Source organism: Sphaerodactylus townsendi, linkage group LG05, assembly GCF_021028975.2.
Source record: "Sphaerodactylus townsendi isolate TG3544 linkage group LG05, MPM_Stown_v2.3, whole genome shotgun sequence".
NCBI lineage: Eukaryota > Metazoa > Chordata > Lepidosauria > Squamata > Sphaerodactylidae > Sphaerodactylus > Sphaerodactylus townsendi.
Window position 1 is genome coordinate 11,331,916 of NC_059429.1, and position 23,205 is coordinate 11,355,120.

The 23,205-nt window shown below is 47.3% G+C and overlaps 1 protein-coding gene across 1 annotated transcript in view; it reads right to left on the bottom strand.

Annotated features, from left to right (window-relative positions):
• MKNK2 (MAPK interacting serine/threonine kinase 2) overlaps positions 1-23,205 on the bottom strand; it is a 54,219-nt gene that overhangs the window by 23,107 nt on the left and 7,907 nt on the right. Inside the window, 8 exon segments of the mRNA XM_048497178.1 lie at positions 929-984; positions 5,634-5,738; positions 7,587-7,660; positions 8,333-8,412; positions 14,131-14,228; positions 15,666-15,734; positions 15,737-15,763; positions 16,703-16,784. Coding sequence (XP_048353135.1) covers positions 929-984; positions 5,634-5,738; positions 7,587-7,660; positions 8,333-8,412; positions 14,131-14,228; positions 15,666-15,734; positions 15,737-15,763; positions 16,703-16,784 — 591 coding nt within the window.

Genomic DNA, 23,205 nt, shown 5'->3' on the forward strand with positions numbered 1-23,205 from the left:
AAACAATAATTATGTGCACGTTAAATATTCATGATAAATGTTCAAATGTTCATTTGTTCTGTACATTAGTCATTGATATCCATTCTATATTAAGTTTGTTATTGTTTTAAGTATTAAACACTATGTATATGCTCTATAAATGTGTTTTGGTATGTATTTTGGAGTGTCTAGAACAGTGATGGCGAACCTTTCAGAGACCGGGTGCCCAAACTGCAACCCAAAACCCACTTATTTATCGCAAAGTGCCAACACAACAATTTAACCTGAATACTGAGGTTTTCGTTTAAAAAAAACAACTCATACTTTAACATCTTTTGTCTTAAAAGAAAAACACAATAACAGACCTTTCAATGATACAAACAATGAAAGGTAAAAGTCTGCATTTGGCATGCTTTTGAACAATTAATGTGATTTTTGCTGTTGTATGCATGCTGATAATTTGTCTAACCTTGGCTCATACTTTGTAAGTTTGAGAGCAACACATGTAGCACTCAGGTCATCTGTTAGTCTGTTTCTTGTGTCAGATTTGAAGGGGGAGGGGGAGACAACGGCATGCGTGCCCACAGAGAGGGCTCTGAGTGCCGCCTTGGGCACGCGTGCCATAGGTTCGCCATCACGGGTCTAGAACGAATTAATTGGATTCACATCGATTCCTATGGAAATGTTTGCCTCGGTTTTCATCAGTTTTGGTTTTCATGGATTCTTTTCGGACGGGTTACCGAGGTCCCACTGGAAATCAAGCACCAAAAAAACCTTACTCCCACTTCATCTTTCTTTTGAAAAACGTAGACTCTCGTTTCTTATGAAAAGTTCAAAGAACACCTTATAGCCCTGTCCTATAGCAGGGAGGTCCATCAACCCAAGTGAATCTGGGCACCCCGTCCCCCCCAAAAAACACACCTCCCGATGCTTACGGAATACTGCTTACCTGATTGGGACTCTCGCAGAGAATATTTTCTGGTTTTAAATCTCTATGTGCTATTCCTAGGGGTGAGAAAAGGGGAGCTCAGGTCACAAATTACACAGGGCAGTGGCAACATTTTCCAAAAAGGCTTTTCTACTGCTGAGATACAAGTAACGCCACTTCTTTTCCAACTCAAATCAATCAGTGTTTATTAGCCTTAGGCCATATACACATAAAAAGGTACTCCAGCCGAGGCCCTACTCCTCTCAGATTACAAAAGTATAAAACATGTTGTGAGAGTTTTTCAAGCATTAGAGTACAGAAGCAATGCGGTTATATAACATTAAGCGGAATATCATAGAACAGAGGTAGGGAACCTGCGGCTCTCCAGATGTTCAGGAACTACAATCCCCATCAGCCCCTACCAGCATGGCCAATTGGCCATGCTGACAGAGGCTGATGGGAATTGTAGTTCCTGAACATCTGGAGAGCCGCAGGTTCCCTACCCCTGTCATAGAACATAAGAACAAGCCAACTGGATCAGACCAAAGTCCATCTAGTCTGAAGCTCTGCTACCGCAGTGGCCCACCAGGTGCCTTGGGAGTCATGGCATGTAGGATGTGAACGCAATGGCCTTCTGCGGCTGTTGCTCCTGATTACCTGGTCTGTTAAGGCATTTGCAATCTCAGATCAAAGAGGATCAAGATTGGTAGCCATAAATCGACTTCTCCTCCATAAATCTGTCCAAGCCCCTTTGAAAGCTATCCAGGTTAGTGGCCATCACCACCCTCCTGTGGCAGAATATTCCAAAACAACAATCACACATCGCTGTTAGAAGTGTTTCCTTTTATTAGTTCTAATTCTTCCCCCCAGCATTTTCAATGTAAATTGAAAATTTACATAAATTTAGTTATAACAGGATTGTAATGTTAGGAATCTTTAACCACCTTTATTACAGCTTTAGCTTTTTTGTGGTTTGGAAACATCAGCTGAACTTTCTCTGATTTTTGCTGCTAGAAACATAAATATCGCTACTTCTTGGATGTAACTCTCAGCATAATACATCAGCCATCAGAAAAGCAAACTTTCTCTTCCTCGCCTTGTCAGGCCTGACAGGATATCATTGGATATATTTGTTACGATAGCAGAATAAAATGGGCAATGAAGTGTGTGAAAAAAGTTAAGGGTCCTCACTAATTGGGATTTGGGTTACATCTGCATACTCCTCGCAGCTCCTCTTTGGTATTTTTTTAAAGCAAATCTCCCCAGTAAATGTTCTGATTTAAACGTCTGATTCTTTTCCAACTTTGTTAACAGTGTGCCCCATGGATGAATGGCCGTGGTACTAAAGGGGCTTGCAAACAGCGACTCTCTTGGTGACCACATCACGGAGAAGGTTCTGTAAAGAGAAGGAATTCTCCCCCTCCCACCCACAACTTTCAGACTGTCAGAATGCACACTGGCAATAGCCTGAGCTCAGAAAATGTTGAAAATGTATCTGCTGACTTCACGCTCCAATGGTATCTGGCCAGATTGTACTTTGAATTGCCAAACTGCTTTTCTGCCTCCCTTCCATACAGGAATTCAGCTTGCAAAAAAGAAGAAGAAGAAGAGTTTGGATTCATATCCCCCCTTTCTCTCCTGCAGGAGACTCAGAAGTTGGAGCAGACAATCTACTCTTGCACCCTCACAACAAACACTCCTGTGAGGTGGGTGGGGCTGAGAGAGCTCCCGAAGCTGCTGAGCTAGCTCCAAGAGTCACCCAGCTGGGATGCAGTGTAGGGAGTGTACAGTTGGCTACAATCTGAACCTTCCTAGATAAGCTCTCCACGAAGCTCAGGCAGCAGAGCGGGGAATCAAACCCGGTTCCTCCAGATTAGATACACGAGCTCTTAACCTCCTACGCCACTGCTGCTCCTAAAAGGTCTCCTAACTCTGGTATGGATCAGACCCTGACCTTGGACAGCATTTCAGATGGACGGAGAGGTTCCACTGGGATAGCCTAAAACTGTCCTCCATAAACAGCTCATCTATTGCCCAATAAATGTTTCCGTTAAACTCTAAACTGTTGCTAGTCTTACGGTTCTACAAGACTTCTTTGTGAACCACAAAATCTAATGTTCAGACATAAACATAAACAGCAGTGGCATGGTTATTAAGAGCAGGGGCACTCTAATCTGGAGGAACCGGGTTTGATTCCCTGCTCCGCCGCTTGAGCTGTGGAGGCTTATCTGGGGAATTCAGATTGGCCTGTGCACTCCAACACATGCCAGCTGGGTGACCTTGGGCTAGTCACAGCTCTTCTAAGCTCTCTCAGCCCCACCTACCTCACAGGGTGTTTGTTGTGAGGGGGGAAGGGCAAGGAGTTTGTCAGCCCCTCTGAATCTCCTTACAGGAGAGGAAGGGGGGATATAAATCCAAGTCTTCTTCTTCTTAAACTGCTGCTACAAAACTTCTACAAAACTTCTTGGTGAACCACAGAATCTAATGTTTGGAGTTATACTGCCTCTAAACCTGAGAGCTCCGCGTCACTGTTGAGGCATTTTAAGCCAGTGGCAAATTTCATAAGCTGTGCCATTCCCAAACATAAAAATGTCCTTTGGGGATCCCAGGTTCCAGTTCAGAGGTCATTAAAGTGGTGCCCGTCAACATTTTTTCTGGCTCTCACCAACTATTTAGGAGGTGGGCGGGGCTTGTGCCCAGCAGGACCTACAACTGGCTGCGCAGACTGAAAGGCGTCCTATTAAAAGAGTTTCTGACTAAAAAGTTACTATTAGACTTAATGTATAGCCTCACTCGCTGACATTTTGTGCTGGGCTCCATTGCTGAGGCAGCCATTTTGCAATAGGCTCCACCTCCTGCGACAGATATGATGTGGTGAGCGCCACCTCTTGTGGCAGCCATTTTGTGGATGGGCTCCACCTCTTGTGGCAGCCATTTTGTTGATGTGCCCACCACCCTATGTCAGAATGTTCAAGACATTTGGGTCCTTCTGTTCAAGTGTCATGAAAGAAAGCTACTGAGGATTCGTTGGAAAGTTTGTTTTCAGAAGGACAAGAGGGCTCATTCCTAAATGCAGATCGGTAGTCTGGGATGTCTGCAGATAAAGGAGGTAGTGGGAGACACTGCCCACCCACTCCCTTCCCAGGCCTTGCTGATGTCACCCCAGCAGTTCTGAAGAGGAGCACTGCGCCAGCCCCACGGAGCTGGGAGTGCCACCTGTGACCATCTCCCCGCCTCACTCCAGCTGGCAAAGAACTGGAAAAACAAGATTTAAGTAGCAAGGAGAGCGCCTTCCCATACTTCCTCTGCCACATTATGCTTTGAAATTCCTTTCAATTAGCATGGGGAGAGGAAAACAGGACGGCGTCAGTTGGGGCCAGGTGTCCTGAAGCGGGACAGAACTCCCCACCCATCCATTCATTCATTTATTAAAAGTATTTACATCTTGCCTTTCTGCAGCCATATTCAAGGACTCTTCCAAAGTGCCACAAAATACCATAACAATAAAACCAAATAAAATACACTAACATCAAACTATACCAGGGGTCTGCAACCTGTGGCTCTCCATATGTTCATGGACTACAATTCCCATCAGCCCCTGCCAGCATGGCCAATTGGCCAGGGGTCTGCAACCTGTGGCTCTCCAGATGTTCATGGACTACAATTCCCATCAGCCCCTGCCAGCATGGCCAGGGGTCTGCAACCTGTGGCTCTCCAGATATTCATGGACTACAATTCCCATCAGCCCCTGCCAGCATGGCCAATTGGCCAGGGGTCTGCAACCTGTGGCTCTCTCTAGATGTTCATGGACTACAATTCCCATCAGCCCCTGCCAGCATGGGTATTTCATCATTGTTAGCCTGTAACTCGGTTTTCCAGAGCGGACATGGACTGAATTTCACCAGCCCCTGCCAGCATGGCCAATTGACCGTGCTGGCAGGGGCTGATGGGAATTGTAGTCCATGAACATCTGGAGAGCCACAGGTTGCAGACCCCTGTACTATACCATTAGAAAGTCACTACAATACCCCTATGAAACCTAAAACGCGGCTTGCTAAAATCTAGATGTCAAAAGCTGTTCGAAATAAAAACGCCTGCCCCCGCACACGGCCACGGGGCGCAGAGCGAAGGGCATTGTCCTAGATAAGACTGTGGGAGAGAAGGCAAACACCAGAAGATGCCCCATTCCCAGGAAGAAGAAGAAGAGTTTGGATTTATATCCCCCCCCCTTTCTCTCCTGCAGGAGACTCAAAGGGGCTGACAATCTCCTTGCCCTTCCCCCCCTCACAACAAACACCCTGTGAGGCGGGTGGGGCTGAGAGAGCTCCGAGAAGCTGTGACTAGCCCAAGGTCACCCGGCTGGCGTGTGTGGGAGTGCACAGGCTAATCTGAATCCCCCAGAAGAAGAGTTTGGATTTATATCCCTTCTTTCTCTCCTGCAGGAGACTCAAAGGGGCTGACAATCTCCTTGCCCTTCCCCCCCTCACAACAAACACCCTGTGAGGCAGGTGGGGCTGAGAGAGCTCCGAGAAGCTGTGACTAGCCCAAGGTCACCCGGCTGGCGTGTGTGGGAGTGCACAGGCCAATCTGAATTCCCCCAGATAAGCCTCCACAGCTCAGGCGGCTGAGCCGGGAATCAAACCCGGTTCCTCCAGATTCGATACACGAGCTCTTAACTGTACCTGCACACTGGGAAGATCAACCTGCAACTGCAAAATGCACCTACCTTTGTTGTGCAAGTAATTAAGGGCACTCGAAATGTCATGCACCACCATGCTGGCTTCCAGTTCGTTGAAATGGCGCTGACGGTGGATGTGGGTTAAGATGGAGCCTGAGGAAACAAAACGGGGACGGGGGCGGAGGAGGACAGTCCGTTAGGGAAGAGAGCCCGCAGAATCAGACCACAGGCTGATCAAGTCCTGCCAGACATTTCCAAAAAGCCCAGGAAGAGGAAACCAAGCATGGTCTGTGGCAGGAGAGGAGAGGGGTAGATAGGGCATGCAGGCCTATTCCGCCCCATGGTTCCTAACATGTGAAAAGCAGAGGTAGACTGCTCCTGAACATAGAGAAGAAGACTTTATTTACAGTCAATGACCAAATATATTACAAATCTCCAAAATATCTACAACACAACAAGAACGCAGATCTCTCTCCCGTATTCCAGCACTACCGTGTTTCCCCGAAAATAAGACAGTGTCTTACATTAATTTTTGCTCCCAAAGATGCGCTATGTCTTATTTTCAGGGGATGTCTTATTTTTCTGTGTTCTGTTCGTCGGGCTGCTTCCAAACAAAAACTTTGCTACGTCTTACTTTCGGGGGATGCCTTATATTTCGCACTTCAGCAAAACCTCTACCACGTCTTATTTTCAGGGGATGTCTTATATTCGGGGAAACAGGGAATCTATATATCATTATACTTTGTAAACACACCAAACAGCATAAAAAATATTAGACAAAACAAAAGTATCGTAGGGGGATGCCATATTCAGATCATTTTTTTCTTTTTCACAATGAACAGACAGGATTTTGCTACCCGTTTAGTAATATTCTCCTTCTTATCTTGTAATAGTTTTTCACAACAAACTTTATCAGAACAATAGGTCATCTTGTGTAGCAGATGTGACAGGCATTTTTTCCTTGCCTCCTGAACATAGAGATTCCATGCACCCAAATATGAGCCAACCTCCAGAAACACATAAAAAGAGACCAGCAGGATCAAGCAAAAAGATCTGGCACCCTGTGTCCCACAACGGCCAGGCAACCGAGAAGGCCTAACTCTATCCCACCTACACCTTTGCCACCCAACGCCCAATAAGAAGAAGAATAGATGAGTTTGTATTTACACCCCGCCTTTCTCACCAGTAAGGACAGTCAAGGTGGCTTACAAACCCCTTCCCCTTCCTCTCCTCACAACAGACACCTTGTGAGGCAGGTGCGGCGAAGAGAATTCTGAGAGAACTGTGACTAGCCCAAGGTCACCCAGCAGGAATGCAGGAGTGGGGAAACAAATCTGGTTGACCAGACAAGAGTCTGGCGCTCATGCGGAGGAGTGAAGACTCAAACCCAGTTCTCCAGATTGGAGCCCTCTTGCTCTTAACCACTACACCATTGGTATTTAGAGTTTCCATTTAGTTATCAGGGTGAACAGCCTCCAAGCGACCACCACGGATTTGCCCACATCCCTGTTTAAAGCCCTCCAAGCCAACGGCTACATCTTGAAGCAGGGAGTCCCGCATGCTGGGCAAAGCAGTAATTTCCTCTTCCTACCCCGGAGCTAAAGCTACAGCCCATAAGAACATCAATTTAGCAACCTCAGCTCTTAAGACAGAGGCAAAAAATACCTCACAGACTCTGCCTCAGCAGCTTGTGAAAACTAAAGACGATTTACATAAGAGACAGGAGGTCTAGAGCTGTCCTGAGACTCAAAGGGGCTGACAAACTCCTCTGCCTTCCCCCCTCACAACAAACACCTTGTGAGGTGGGTGGGGCTGAGAGAGCTCAGAAGAACTGTGACTAGCCCAAGGTCACCCTGCTGGCGTGTGTTGGGAGTGTACAGGCTAATCTGAATTCCCCACAGAAGCCTCCACAGCTAAGGCGGCAGAGCTGGGAATCAAACCCGGTTCCTTCAGAGAAAGAACGATTGCTTAGAAAAATAAAATTGAAAGGCGCTTGCTCACCTCCCCTCATCTTTTCGAACACGAGGTAGAATCGGTCCTCTTCTTCAAAGAACTCAATCAGTTCCAAGATGTTCCTATCGCCAAGGAAAGAAAAAAAGAGGCAGGGAAATTTTGTGTGCGGCAGAGGAGGAGGAAGGCTGGCCGTACAAGAAGTGACCACCCCAAGCGAGATGCCCGAGCATGCAGTGGGGAAAGGGGACCGCTCATGCCCAGTTTGGTGGGGGAAGAATTCAGTAATGCATAGGTGTACAGTGTGACTTGTATACAGTGGGAGCAAGTGTACACTGCCCACATCTTGGGCACAGACTCTCCCCCATTCTCAAGTCAAAGGACAGAATTTGCATCCATGCAGGCAACAGTTCAAATGCTACTCTCTGCCCCATGTGAATGTAAGAGGATTGGAGTATCAGCTCTGTAGAACCAGATGAATGCCCCCTGGTTCTAGCATTGTGAGAAAGAGAGAAATTTCTCTCTGTCAACATTTTCTACCCCATGCATAATTTTACAGACTTCAATCCTATCCCCCCCGTCAGACGTCTCCTCTCCAAACTAAAGAGTCCCAAACGCTGCAGCCTCTCCTCATCAGGAAGATGCGCCAATCCTTCACTTTTTCTATCTCTCTGCACTTTTTCTATCTCTTCGATATCCTTTTTGAGATGCGGCGACCAGAACTGAACACAGTAGAGGGCATAGGTTCAGATTTAACACCTCCAAAAGGACCAAGACTCTGAGCCACACACTCTTACCTATGTCCTTGGCACTGGTAGAGCATCTCCACCTCCCGAAAAACTCTGCTCCGGATGTGTCCGAGACGCTTCTCAATTATCTGTAAAACAGAGAATTATTTATTTATACACACACACACACAAGTGGGTGTGGCCCCAAGCTTTTATATCAAACCGAGCCAGTACTGGTCAGGTACGGGGCTCACTGGGAGAAGTTGTGGTTTATAATTGTTGCTGTGGGAAAGTACCCAGTAGTATTAGGAATGTGGAAAGCCACGGGTCCACGCTCACATGACAGGATGCTCTGAGCAACACAGAGACGTCCTAAATCCCCTGCACGTCCAGGAGCTCAGCAATTTTGTCTGAGATGCTAACTTTCTACCTGTCAGCGTCAAGACACCGCGCGTCACACACTGAAGACGGAGGATCGATACATTCAATAAATGTATTTATATATATTTTATAATTGTCCAGTTACTGAATCCAATGATTGTACATCCAGTTCATTTTTGAGATATATAATCCATATCTTCGATATCTACTGAACAAAAATAGTTTTTTTCTTTCTTTCGATATCTTTAGGATAGTTCTATTCCATACAGCAGTGATGGCGAACCTTTTCGAGACCGAATTGCAACCCAAAACCCACTTATTTATTGCAAAGTGCCAACCCGGCAATTTAACCTGAATACTGAGGTTTTAGTTTAGAAAAAATGGTTTGTTTATTTATTTATTTATTTATTAGATTTTTATACCGCCCTATCCCCGAGGGGCTCCGGGCGGTGTACAACAATAAACATAATATAACATAAAATGGCTAAATCTTTAAAAGCAGTGATAAAACAGTAAAAGCTAAATCTTATAAATACAATACAATAAAATACAATAAAAATACAATAATAAATATAAATGGCGTCCAGCAGCTCCATATTCAAAATCCTCTCCCCTAAGAGGGAGGAAATGGCAGGTCCCAGATGTAGAGGGCCAAGGAGGTAGAGGGCCATGAAAGGGGGGGGGGAGGGGCACCATCAGCGGCCGGTTCCTCCAAAGGCCCGGCAGAACAGTCTCGTCTTACAGGCCCTGTGGTTTGCTCTGAGGCGTGTGTTACTCGGGAGTAAGCTTGGTGGCTTTGCTTTGAAGCAACCGTGCAACTCTTCTAACAGGTGAATTACGACCCTAGGAGGGTTTACTCAGAAGCAAGCCCCATTGCCAGCAACCAAGCTTACTGCCAGGTAAAGGATTGCTCTTTAGTTCTTTGCATGAAAATCAGTGGGGTTTAACAGCGCTTAACAGGGGCACACGCAAAATAATGCGTTTTCAAACCACTTTCACAACTGTTTGCAAGTGGATTTTGCCATTTCGCACAGCTTCAAAGAGCACTTAAAGCAGTTTGAAAGTGCATTATTCTGCATGTGCGGAATGAGCCAGGGTTACCTACACTGCTTCCCCAAAACTAGGTCTTAGGTTTAATGCTAATAATCGAGCCCAGCAGCCTAGGCCAGACTAGATGTGTGCCCACGGAGAGGGCTCTGAGTGCCACCTCTGGCACCCGTGCCATAGGTTCGCCACCACTGCCATATAGAAAGTACTTCCCAAACGACTCGCGCGTTCATAAGTACGTTTTCACTGCAGTCTTCCTCATTGGATTCAGTAACTGGACAATTATAAAATATATATAAATACGTTTATTGAATATATTGATCCTCCGTCTTCAGTGTGTGACGCGCGGTTTGGTTCCTCTGTTATATACATTACACACAATTTGGCTTGTTTTCAAGCGTCAAGACACAAACATACATTTCTTGCGCTCCAGGCTGAACACGATTCCACGTCCTGGGCAGGCAAAACTTTGGGTGGGCAATTTTTAAAAATGCTGGCTATGCAACGCCGCCTCTTTTTATTTTGACTCCGCAGCTGAAACATTTGCCTCCTTTTCCTGCCACCCCCTTCCTGCAGAGGAAACCACCTCCGGGCGCAACATCGAGGAAGCAAATTGGCTCGTTTCTCTCCAGATCCCCAAAGAGTTTCACACCCTTCAAGAGACCCAGCCAGAAGGTGCTGCCCCCTCGAAACAAAGAACTTGTGCATCTTCACTACAATTCGGACCAGGAAGGGGAAAGGGTGGGGGAAAAACTGAATTATTTGGGGGCGGGGAAACCAAGCCTTTAAAATATACTGCTGTTGCCATTCTATGGTCCAAAGTTGCATGAAGGGAGCCCTTGTTCCACCCTCTTTGCCAATAAAAGACCCGCAGAGACGCAAAATCAATGCAGCAGCTGTTCTAATCCCCCTTACCAAGGAGGTCATGACCTCATCGCTTCCCCCTCTTCCCCCCTTTTTTACAGCCACCCCCTACATCTGCCCCCAAACAGCCAGACGGAGGCCAGAGTCTAGCTGTTCTATTCTATTCGAATTCCAGCCACATGCTAGACCCACAACACTTGTCGGCTGAGCCAGTTGGAGAAAGAGAGGGCTTTTTATTAAGCTAAAACTTGGAAGGCGGGGACGGGAAGAGAGAAATCAGGAGGGGGAAATTAATATTGAACAAGCAACAGCGTAACAACTCAATTCTAGCAGGGGGGAGGGGTTGGGGGGGTAGAACCTTAAGAAATTGCTGATCTTCTCACTTTAATATGCAACTTATCCCTGGAATCAGGCTCCATCCCTGAAGACTGGAAGATGGCCAATGTCACACCAATCTTTAAGAAAGGATCTAGGGGGGACCCGGGAAATTACAGGCCAGTCAGTTTGACATCTGTTCCTGGTAAATTAGTAGAATCTATCATTAAAGATAAAATTATAAAACATGTAGAAAAGCAAGACCTGCTGAGAAAGAGTCAGCATGGCTTTTGCAGAGGCAAATCCTGTCTTACAAACTTACTAGAGTTCTTTGAGGGCTAAACAGGCATGTGGACAGGGGTGAACCGGTGGACATTGTTTACTTGGATTTCCAAAAGGCTTTTGACAAAGTTCCTCACCAGAGACTGTTGAGAAAAACTCAGCAATGAAGGAATAAGAGGGGAAGTCCTCCTATGGATTAAAACTGGTTGGAGAAACAGGAAACAAAGAGTGGGTGTAAATGGGAAGTTCTCACAATGGAGAGATGTAGGGAGTGGTGTCCCCCAAGGATCCGTTTTGGGACCAGTGCTCTTTAACCTATTCTACAAATGACCTGGAAGTAGGGGTGGGTAGCGTGGTGGCCAAGTTTGCAGATGATACCAAATTTATGTAGGGTGGGTGAGAACCACAAAGGATTTCGCGTAAGAGCTCCAAGCCGGACCTTGATAAATTAGGTGAGTGGGCTCAGAAATGGCAAAATGCAGTTCAATGTAGCAAAATGTAAAGCGATGCAATAATAGGGCAAAAAAATCCAAACTTCACATACACGCTTACAGGGGTCAGTGCTATCAGTCACAGACCAGGAAAGGGATTTAGGCGTCTTAGTTGATAGTTCCATGGGAATGTCAACTCAATGCATGGCAGCTGTGAAAAGGCAAACTCTATGCTGGGGATCATTAGGAAAGGAATTGAGAATAAAACTGCAAAGATTGTCATGCCCTTATAAAGCAGTGGTGCATCGCGACTTGAGTATTCTCAGTCCAGTTCTGGTCGCGATCTCAAAAAGGATATTGAGGAGATAGGAAAAGTGCAGAGAAGGGCAACAAGGATGATTGAGGGACTGGAGCACCTTCCCATGAGGAGAGGCTGCAGCTTTTGGGACTCCCCTTTAGTTTGGAGAGGAGGCGGCTGAGGGGGGGATATGATTGAAGTCTACAAAATTATGCATGGGGTAGAAAATGTTGACAGAGAGAAATTTTTCTCTCTTTCTCACAATACTAGAACCAGGGGCATTCATTGAAAATGCTGGGGAAGAATTAGACTAATAAAAGGAAAAAATTCTTCACACAACGCGGGATTGGGGTTTGGAATATGCTGCCACAGGAGGCGGTGGATGGCCACTAACCTGGATAGCTTTAAAAGGGGCTTGGACAGATTTATGGAGGAGAAGTCAATTTATGGCTACCAATCTTGATCCTCTTTGATCTGAGATTGCAAATGCCTTAACAGACCAGGTGATCGGGAGCAACAGCCGCAGAAGGCCATTGCGTTCACATCCTACATGTGAGCTCCCAAAGGCACCTGGTGGGCCACTGCGAGTAGCAGAGAGCTGGACTAGATGGACTTTGGTCTGATCCAGCTGGCTTGTTCTTATGTTCTTATGTTCTTAAATTCAACACGCCTTCCCCAAAACAGTTCCACTAACTTGCACGAACTTCTCGCAAGGTTTTAGAAGCCTTAGAATTGCTGCCTTTGTTTTACAAGAAACTAATTTGTGTGTCTGTGTGCCGCACATGCACACATCCCCGCAAAGGGGTTAGAAATGATCTGTGAGCTAGTAACTTCGGGAATTATTTAAAGGGATGGACGAAGCTTATCAAGAAATTGACTTCCTCGCCTGTCGCATTTAGCTTTTCAAAGTTTGGTTCACAAAAATCATAGAAACGTCTCTCTCTCTCTCTCTGAGAACTCAAGGTCATGTTGACATCGGTTTTTGAAAAAGAGATGAAGAAGAAAGGGGAGTTAGACAGAGCAGCCGATGCAGTCATGGGGTCTACAGGATTTCAAGGAGATCCGCCTTCACATTCTGCGGCCAAGGAAGGTGACTTGAACCTACATATAGCTGCAGAGCAGGTGGGTTCACGATTAGCAACACACCTGATCTGCCAGGTCACTGCTTAGCAACACGTCCGATTGGTCAATCAGGATCATACCAACTGCAGGCAGTTTGGCATAAAAGAAGGTGGCTCATTCTATTCTTTATATGAATTTTGGTACTCAGATATTAGGATCATATTTCCATCAGCCCCTGCCTGCATGGTCAATTGGCTATGCTGGCAGGGGCTGATGGGAATTGTAGTCCATAACATCTGGAGTGCCAAAGGTTCGCCACCACTGTTCTAGTTTGTACAAATCAGCACACTTGCTCCAGCCACAACTAAGTGCAAGTGAAACAGCCTGAAAAAAACATGTTTTGCCCTTCCTTTATGGCTGCAGCTGATTTGTAAGGATCTGCAAAGTCTAAAAGGGACCACATCACTTATGTTGTCTGTATTTTGATGTTTGCAAAACACCGCGAAATCAATTAGTTAATGTCAGAGAATCTAATTATGAAAACTGGTTTGAATTGCAAACCTATCTGTATTTTAAGGGACCGAGAAAACAAATCTTGTGTGTGCTCACAACTTTGATAGCCTCGGGTGCAGAGTGGATTGGTTGGCCACCTGGAGGTTGGCAACTCACGTCAATAGTGACTTCTTAAAAACTTAAGAGAGCCCCCAAGATCTTGTATCCTGACCTCAAAAAGAAAATCACCATGTATAAGACAATGCAAAACCATTAATGACTAGGAAAAGTTCCAGACTCCATGTAGGCGGTTCTTATATCCAGATAGTGGACTATTTATCAGCTCTTCCAGCATGGCCAATTGGCCATGCTGGCAGGGGCTGATGGGAATTGTAGTCCATAACATCTGGAGTGCCAAAGGTTTGCCACCACTGCAGTAGACCTTGGTGCTTACCAACAGAGTTACATAAACTGGACTCAAAGGAAAGGGGGCTTCAGGATCTCGGTCTCTCCACTAGCCCCCCACAGAAAAACAGTACAAAGGGGGGGGGGAGATATAGGGAAAGAAGAAGGAAAAAAATCAACAACCATCCCAGCCTCAAACTTCGGGCACAGCTTAGCTGTTTTCAGTAGCCTTTGACTGGTGGACAAGATGCCTCCCCCCCAGGGGTCCATTCTTGCCTTTGAAACCATACCTTCACTGCATATTCCTTGTTGGTGATAAGGTTAACACAGGCCTGGACTTTCGCGTGGGCCCCTTCCCCGAGGATTTCATCTTGGAGCTGGTAAACATCTGCCGAGCAGACCAGGGTGGGGGGAGGAATGTGGAGGGAGAAAAATATAATCATCACTTCAAAAACAGAAAAGAAGAAGAAGAAGAGTTTGGATTTATATACCCCCTTTCTCTCCTGCAGGAGACTCAAAGGGGTTTACAATCTCCTTTCCCTTCCCTCCTCACAACAAACACCCTGTGAGGTAGGTGTGAGGCTGGGAGAGCTCCGAGAAGCTGTGACAGCCCAAGGTCACCCAGTTGGAAGTGGTTTTGACAGGCTGAATCTGAATTCTGATAAGCCTCCCACAGCCTGCAGAGCTGGGAATCAAACCCGGTTCCTCCAGATCAGAGTGCACCTGCTCTTAGCCACTACGCCACTGCGTAGTGGCTAAGACACCCAACCTACCCACTTCAAGACACCCACCCTACTTGTCAAGAGCTGAGCACATCACAGGCCCCATGGCACAGACTTAAGGGGCCTTGCAAATTTTCCTTCAGTTTTAAGTACCGAAGTTTCTAGAACTCATGGCTGCAGGAAAAATCCCCGCAGGGCCTAATTAAGTCACAGGGGTTTTACTGCACATTCAACATTTTTTTCCAAGGGTGTTTATCTCTCGCCAACAGGCCCAACTGCAAACATCTCATTTCTCATATTATTTTGGGGGGGAGAGGACACAATTCCTTCCCCCAACTAGCAAAAAAAAAAACCCCGCTTACAGATTATTATTTTTTTCAAGTAGCAAAGGAGATTATACATTTCTTAAATAAAAATTATAATGCCAATAAAGGCTTCGGAATTGGAATTGAAATAAAAATTGAGGGCTGGTGGGGACCCAAAATGCATTACACCAGCGATGGCGAACCTTTTCGAGACCGAGTGCCCAAATTGCAACCCGAAACCCACTTATTTATCGCAAAGTGCCAACACGGCAATTTAACCTTGAATACTGAGGTTTTCAAGCAGAAAACGGTTGGTTCTGAGGTGCTGCTAATTTCAGAGTAAGCTTGGTGAAGCAACCATGCAACGCTTTGAATGGGTGAATCATGTCCCTATGAGAGTTTACTCAGAAGCAAGCCCCATTGCCAGCAACCGAGCTTACTCCCAGGTAAAGCGATTGTGCCCGCGCCAGCCTAGATAGGTGTGTGTAAAAGTGATTTTCCACCCCGCCCACATGATGAACTCTGGGCACGCGTGCCCACAGAGAGTGCTCTGAGTGCCACCTCTGGCACCCGTGCCATAGGTTCGCCACCACTGCATTACACCATTCTCCTGTTCTCCATTTTTATTCTCACAGCCCTGTAAGGTAGACCAGCTTGTAACTGTGGAGAGCAGCTGCCAACCTAAGTAGACAATACTGATTTTGACGGTTTAGTATCACGTATTCCCGCATCTCTGGGGAACCGAGGGGGGGGGACTCCACGCGCTCGTGTCGCCAAGAGTGCATGCAAGGAGCTCACCTTCGAACCTCCCTGAAAAGCTTCTGTCCAGAGCTCGGCAACGCTTTTTCTTCTGCTTCTTCTGGCTTAGATGTCGATGGGTTGGCTGGAGGGCATGTCTGCTCCGTGAGATTTAACCAAAGCGGGGGTGGGAGGGAAACAGAGACGAATTGAAACAAGACCCGCTTGGAACACAACTCAGATGACTCCCCTAGAGCACGGGTTTTGCAAATCAGAGAGGCGATGGTGTTTCCCAGAAATTCTGCCCCACCCCAATTCAGAACCTCTCAAACTGATCCTGCATTTGCAAAAGATCTGGGGGGGGGGTGTCCAGAGGAAAGGCAGGCCCACAGATCCTTCAAAGTGCCCCGCAACAGGCAATTTCACCACCACACCCCTAGCGTCTGCTGTTCAGAGCTAGGCTGCCCATGAACATGGATGCTCTACTTAACTACCGTGACTCCATCCTGCCTCTCTTGTTTCTGAGGCGGAGGATGACAGCAAGATGCAGTTCGAAAACGCAGCATAAAATTAGACACTTAAAATCACAGCCGAGACCAAAAGGTCCGAGCTGGAAGTGCCGCAACTAAAACGGCACAATAACTTCAACTGACAGTCTTTTTAAAAAGTGGGGCTCACGTTTGAACTTGCGGCTGATGAGCCACCTGGCTGGCAAAATGGCTAAGGGCAAGAATCGGCAAGCAAGGGGCTACCACGGTCAAGGCCCTGCTCGTGGGAGGGGGTTAGGCCATTTTACCTCCAAAAGGGGGGAGGGGATGCCAATCTTAACTGCGGGGCAAGCTCGTATCAAGACCTGCCCCCTGTAAACCAACTATGCTGGGGGTCTGCAACCTGCGGCTCTCCAGATGCTCCTGGCCAATTGGCCATGCTGGCAGGGGCTGATGGGATTTGTAGTCCATGAACATCTGGAGAGCCGCAGGTTGCAGACCCCCTGAACTATGCTTAGGCATCATTACAAAGTCCTCTGGTATCTGCTCAGTTCAACTCTCTTCCCTCCCATCCAGTTTTACGCTACGACAGCACAAATCCCGACTCACCGGGGCGGGTTGGACATTCGAAGCTGAAGACACATTCCAGGTCATTTGACTGGGAGAACTCCAAATCAAACGGATTCTGGACCTGCCAGGAGAGAGACAAAGAAACAGAAAGAGGGGAGGAGGAGGATGTGCGTCAGCCAGCGTCCACCAAAGCAAAAATCAAATTTTGGCAGCTCCACACAAACACAGGATGACTATAGACAGTAAGCGATCAAAAGGAACAAATATTCAGATGCCCTCACCTAATGACCTTGCTATCTTCATTGTTACTCACATACGATATATTTCATTGTTACTCACATGCCAGGCCACTTCCATTCAGATGCCCTCACCTACTGACCTTGCTATCTTCATTGTTACTCACATACTATATATTTCATTGTTACTCACATGCCAGGCTACTTCCATTCAGATGCCCTCACCGATTGACCTTGCTATCTTCATTGTTACTCACATACGATATATTTCATTGTTACTCACATGCCAGGCCACCTTATCCACAGATGCCCCCCTCACCTATTGACCTTTGCTATCTTCATTGTTAATTACAGGTATATATACTCCACTTGCTTCCTACTATCAGATCCTCTGAAGATGCCAGCCACAGATGCAGGCAAAACGTCAGGAGAGAATGCTGCCAGAACACGGCCATACAGCCCGGAAACCACACAGCACCCCAGTGATTAGAAATCGCTCAGAGCAGTTTCAGAACCAATGCTCCCCCTGTCCCGTTCAAAAGAAATTTTGACCCCTCCCCTCACACAAACAGGTTTTGAGAAGCAGAAGTCGAAAGAGCGTTGGGGAAATCTTTTACATTTCTCCCCCACTCTTCCCCGAAGGTATCTATGCTGCTCCCTTCCCTCCGTTTCATCTTCTCAATGATCTTGTGAAATAGAGAAAACTGAAGAAGAAGGGCACGGCCCTGTGTCACCCAGAGGGGGTCATGGCTAAACTGGGAATTGACCCCAACAAACAGGACAGCGATCCCTTCCACGCTACGGGGGTTAGCAGTGTGGCAACTCCCTCTCCCGCCCCTCACGATCTGGAAATCTGTGTGAAAAATCTTGGTCCTCCCTTATAAGTCTGATTTTTTAAAAAAAATTCTGTTACCTTAACTTTTAAAAAGAAATGGTGGATACTTATGGCATTAAAACAAAAAAAAATGCCTTGATATTATACAACACAAATAATTAATGCATTTCTGAGTTTCTAAACTTCTTTCAAGGCCATCAGTCCACACTTCTTCTGTGCGTCCTTCTGCGGTTTCTGCAAAACTCCCCCCCCCCCCATTCCCATTTAAATTCCTATGCTGACCCATGATATATCAAAACCGTGATGGAGAACGTCGCAATGTGGAAGAGATAACTGTACTGTGTCTCAGGGGACGATCATCCGCTTAGCATGCGACTCAACTGAGATTCCACTCTTGGAACCTCCGGTGAAGAAGAAGAAGAGTTTGGATTTATATCCCCCCCTTTCTCTCCTGCAGGAGACTCAAAGGGCTTACAATCTCCTTGCCCTTTCCCCCCCACAACAAACACCCTGTGAGGTAGGTGGGGCTGAGAGAGCTCCAAGAAGCTGTGACTAGCCCAAGGTCACCCAGCTGGTGTGTGTGAGAGTGTACAGGCTAATCTGAATTCCCCAGATAAGCCTCCACAGCTCAGGTGGCAGAGCTGGGAATCAAACCCGGTTCCTCCAGATTAGATACACGAGCTCTTAACCTCCTATGTCACTGCTGTACCCATCATAGCTGTACCCAAAAATCGGGAGCGACATTCTTTGTTACGGTGCCGGCCTCTGATGTCAATACAGCTTTTGGTGGACCAATGATCTGATTCAGGAAAAGGTGGCTTCGTGTGTACCCTCGCAGAGAATCAAATGTGAGCTCAGGGCCACGACCGCTGACCTTGCCATTGTTTCAAGAGGCAGACGTGGATGGTCTGGGGTTAGACCTGTGAGAATAGCTCTCCCCAAATCCTGGTCACCTATGGTGAGTCAGACATGCACGGAGGTAGCCAGGTACAAGAACCTGAAAAATTAGCCTCTTTGGGCTTGAAAAAAAATTACGAATGAGAAATTATGCATGCTACTCTATGCGCTTGACAAATCCACTAGACAGGTGGATTTGTCGGATGCAACAAATTTCTCACATGAAGAAGAAGAAGAGGAATTTGGATTTGCACCCCACCTTTCTCTTCTGTAAGGAGAGTCAAGGTGGCTTGCCAGCTCCTTTCCCTTCCTCTCCCCACAACAGACACCTTGTGAGGCAGGTGAGGCTGAGAAGAACTGTGACTAGCCCAAGGTCACCCAGCAGGAACATAGGGCTCCTTCCGCACATGCAGAATAATGCACTTTCAAACTGCTCTCAGTGCTCTTTGAAACTGTGCGGAATGGCAAGATCCACTTGCAAACAGTTGTGAAAGTGGTTTGAAAATGCATTATTTTGCCTGTGCGGAAGGGGCCGAGGAGCGCGGAAACACATCCAATTCACCAGATAAGCCTCTGCCACTCAGGTGGAGGAGTGGGGAATCCAAACCCGGTTCTCCAGATTAGAATCCACCTGCTCTTAACCACTACACCGCGCTGGCTCTACGTGCATTAAAGAGAAGCCGCATCTCTCATTCAAATCTCTCGGGAGAGCAATGAAGAAAAAGTACCCGAGCCCTAGAGAGGAACGATTCAACAGCAGCTTCCCAAAATGGGGCAAGATTACAAAGCAGAACGAGCCATCGTTGGCTGGACAGAGATTCAGCTAGAACATCGTCCTTCCAGTTTGCCAAACCAGCAGTCCATAATGAGCTAGGAGACCAGTTAATTGGGACAGGCAAACTTTGGAGGAACTTCCAAAAGGTTCCTCCAAAGCCGCCGCTCAGCAACAAATTGGCACAACTGCCAGATCCAGCATGTTCCAAGCGAGGGGGGCGGGAAGCAAATGAAGAGTTGCCAAGAACAGAACCTCGAAATCAGCAAAAAGCACATTATATTATCTAGGAAGGGCTCTACCACTTCACATGGGGGGGGGGGAGAGAAGATTTCACATCTGCATCAATCATCTGAAGGTAGAAAGCTAGCTCTTCAAGAGAAAACAAACCTAAAATTCCGGATACACTGGATTTCTGCCTGCAGGGGGTGTTTCGAAACATAAGGTACCCGTCAAATGGGCAATTCTGTGCGACTGCCCAAATCGTGACGTCATGTAAGCATCAAAACCAAAGCAAGTGCCCACTTTGGCTGCGCAAACAAGATCCATTCAAAATTACATGTTATGAGGATGCTAGTATGCATGCTTGCTCTGACATGAATTGTTCATGAAATAGGGTTAGTTAGCCCAGAACCTGCCAGATAGCCAGTATGTTTCCCATCAGCTTCTTACCAGCATGGGCCATCCATTGGCCATGCCTGACATGAGGGCTGATGGGAATTGTAGTTCCTGAACATCTGGAGAGCCGCAGGTTCCCTACCCCTGGGCTAGCCCAACCTCATTAGACCTCAGAGGCTAAGGTTTGTATTTGGGTGGGAGACCACCAAGGAAGTCCAGAGATGCTTAGCAGAGAAAGGCAATGGAAAACCCCAAATCCTACAGGATCGCCATAGTAAACAAAAGCAACAAATAAAAGGAAAGCGTGCATGCTTTTGAAAACTTGGTTGGATTTATTTGCTAAGCCACGGAAAAAAACTCTGCATACGTTCTGAAGCTGCGGCCCTCTTCTAAACCCCCAAGGAAAGTCACACTGCTGGGATCTCCTTGGTACAAAAACAACAACAACTCTGCACATGCCTTGGAAATGAGAGCATTCGTTCCTAATCCCCAAGTTGGTCAGGTCTCTGCACGGGCCACATGCAAACTGTCTTCTGAGATGACCGCACACAACCACAACGCTTCAAAAAAATAGATCTGGTTGTCTTTGCGCCAGTCAACTCGGCCCCCACCAAACCCATCATCTGTAAAGAAAACAACCCCCCCCCCACCCTTTTTTTTTGCCCCCAATCACCAGGAAATAATTAGGGGCAGACGTGGAGTCAGCGATCCAGGGCAACCAAGAGACAAACGTTCATTCATACGCAGTTTCAACAGCCTTCCAGCTGGTTACAAAAGCTGTTTGGGTGGAGGCCGGTTCCTCCCCTGCCCCCCCCCCTCAACTGCCTGCCCCCCCCCCCTCAACTGCCTCCCCCCCAGGGAAGTCGGCCAAGGCGACGACACCAAGCATGTCGCCCCCAGCCCAGCCGGCCTATCTGGAAATTTCACGCTCCTTTCCCCCCCACCACTCATGTTGACGCTAAGAGCTTCCCTACGCTGGAGGAGGCAGCCCCCAGTCCCAGAATGCTTTGCTTTGAGGGCATAGAAGCGTGTGGGGGGGGGGGAGGTTTGGAGGGAGGGATTATATATCAAGGGGAAGCCGGAGCTTAAGAGTTGCAAATGGGTTGCCACATGACGCCACGGAATGCAACTTCGATCCGTGGGACGACGATTTCGATTTCATCGCTCCCCCCCAGCCGCGCTTCTTTGGGATAAAAAGGGTAGTTTTGGGCATTTCGGCACCCCATCTGTAACAATCCTGAGCCAGGGCGGCCGAGAACCGATCCAAATTCTCCCCAATGCAGCACTGCGCACCTCTGGCCACGCAGGACTGATCTCCTTGCCTGGAAAAACTTTTCTCTTAAAAAGAAAACAACAACAACACTTTCGATTCTTGCTCCCCCACCCCCAACCTTCTGGGCTCTGAAGCTCAAACCACACAACCACGGCACCTAAAAGACGGTTACATAACACCGCCCGCCCGGCCTCTCTCTCCTTCCCACGCCCCTTTTTTGCCGCACTACCCTTGTGCCCACACCACAAGGAACAACAGAAGTTGCATCATGCTGAGCAGCGTGTAAAAGTTAGCCCACACTCGCACACCCAAAGAGATCGGCGTTCCCAAGCGACCGACACCAGAAGACCATAAACCCAGAAGGGTCGCCCCCCCCCCCCACAACTCCTTTCACTGCCTCCAGAGACCCGCCACAACACACCCAACACAAACACAAGAGCTTTCAATCTGGCCCCGCCAACAGCTGCAAACGCAAGGAGGACTTTTAAAGCCAGAAAGGGCTTTTGTATTGACGCATTCAAAATACTGCGGGTATGCTAGAGATTCCCACTAGGTTTAATAACTTAATAAAGACAAAGTCAACTGTGAGATTCTCTAGTGTGATTTTATACAATTCTTGATCGGGTCGAAACTGAGTTCCGGCTACTCCCGGCCGCAAAACGCCGCCGTCTCTCCCATGCAAGTTTTTTTATCTATTAACCACTTTTACTTGTTATACTTGGCACTAGTTCACTTATAATTAAAGGAGAGGGTATTCCTTGAACAGAAGGAGGAGGAGGAGTTTGGATTTATACCCCACCTTTCTCTCCTGTAAGGAGACTCAAGGTGGCCTACAAGCTCCTTTCTCCCCCCCCCCTCTCCCCACAATGAACACCTTGGGAGGCAGGTGGGGCTGAGAGTGTTCTGAATGAACTGTGACTAGCCCAAGGTCACCCAGCCAGGAATATAGGAGTGGGGAAACACATCTGGTTCACCAGATAAGCCTCTGCCACTCAGGTGGAGGAGTGGGGAATCAAACCTGGTTCTCCGGATTAGAATCCACCTGCTCTTAACCACTACGCCACGCTGGTTCCCCAGAAGGGCCATTGCAAAAGGGGTTTTTAAGGGGGGATTGTTTACAACTGTTTATAATTGACTGTATCAAGCAATTCTTGATGGGGAGGGACCATACACGAGAATCCAGAATTTTACAAACTGAGCCAACACTGGATGGGCGAACCAGAAGTTTTCCAGATGCTCAGGGAATCCATAAGTTTCGTCATACGGGCCAATTGGCCATGCTGGCAGGGGCTAATGGGAATTGTAGTTCCTGAACATCTGGAGAGCCGCAGGTTCCCTACCCCTGGCTTAAACATTTCGCTACGCATCTGGTGGTGGAAAGGACCCCTCCTGCAGGGTTTTTGAGGCAACAGACGTTCACGGGTGGTTAGCCATTGCCTGTCTCTGCTTGGCAGCCACAAACTTTCTTGATGCTTCTCCCATCGAAGTACTAACCAAAGCCGGCTCCTGCTTAGCTTCTGAGATCTGAAAGTCTGGGTCAAACAGGTCAGCCCAACTTAGTGCCAAGGAAAAAGGAAGCCAGAGATTTTGGGAGACTCCCAGGTGAGGCGTCCAAAACAAATTCTGCTGCCTCTGGAGAAAATATTAGCTGTGAAGAAGAAGAAGAAGAAGAAGAAGAAGAAGAAGGAGAAGAAGGAGGAGAAGGAGAAGGAGAAGGAGAAGAAGAAGAAGAAGGAGGAGGAGGAGGAGGAGGAGGAGGAGGAGGAGGAGGAGGAGAAGAAGAGTTTAGAAGAAGAAGAGTTTAGAAGAAGAAGAGTTTAGACGAAGAAGAGTTTAGAAGAAGAGGAAGAAGAAGAGTTTAGAAGAGTTTAGAAGAAGAGTTTAGAAGAAGAAGAAGAGTTTAGAAGAAGA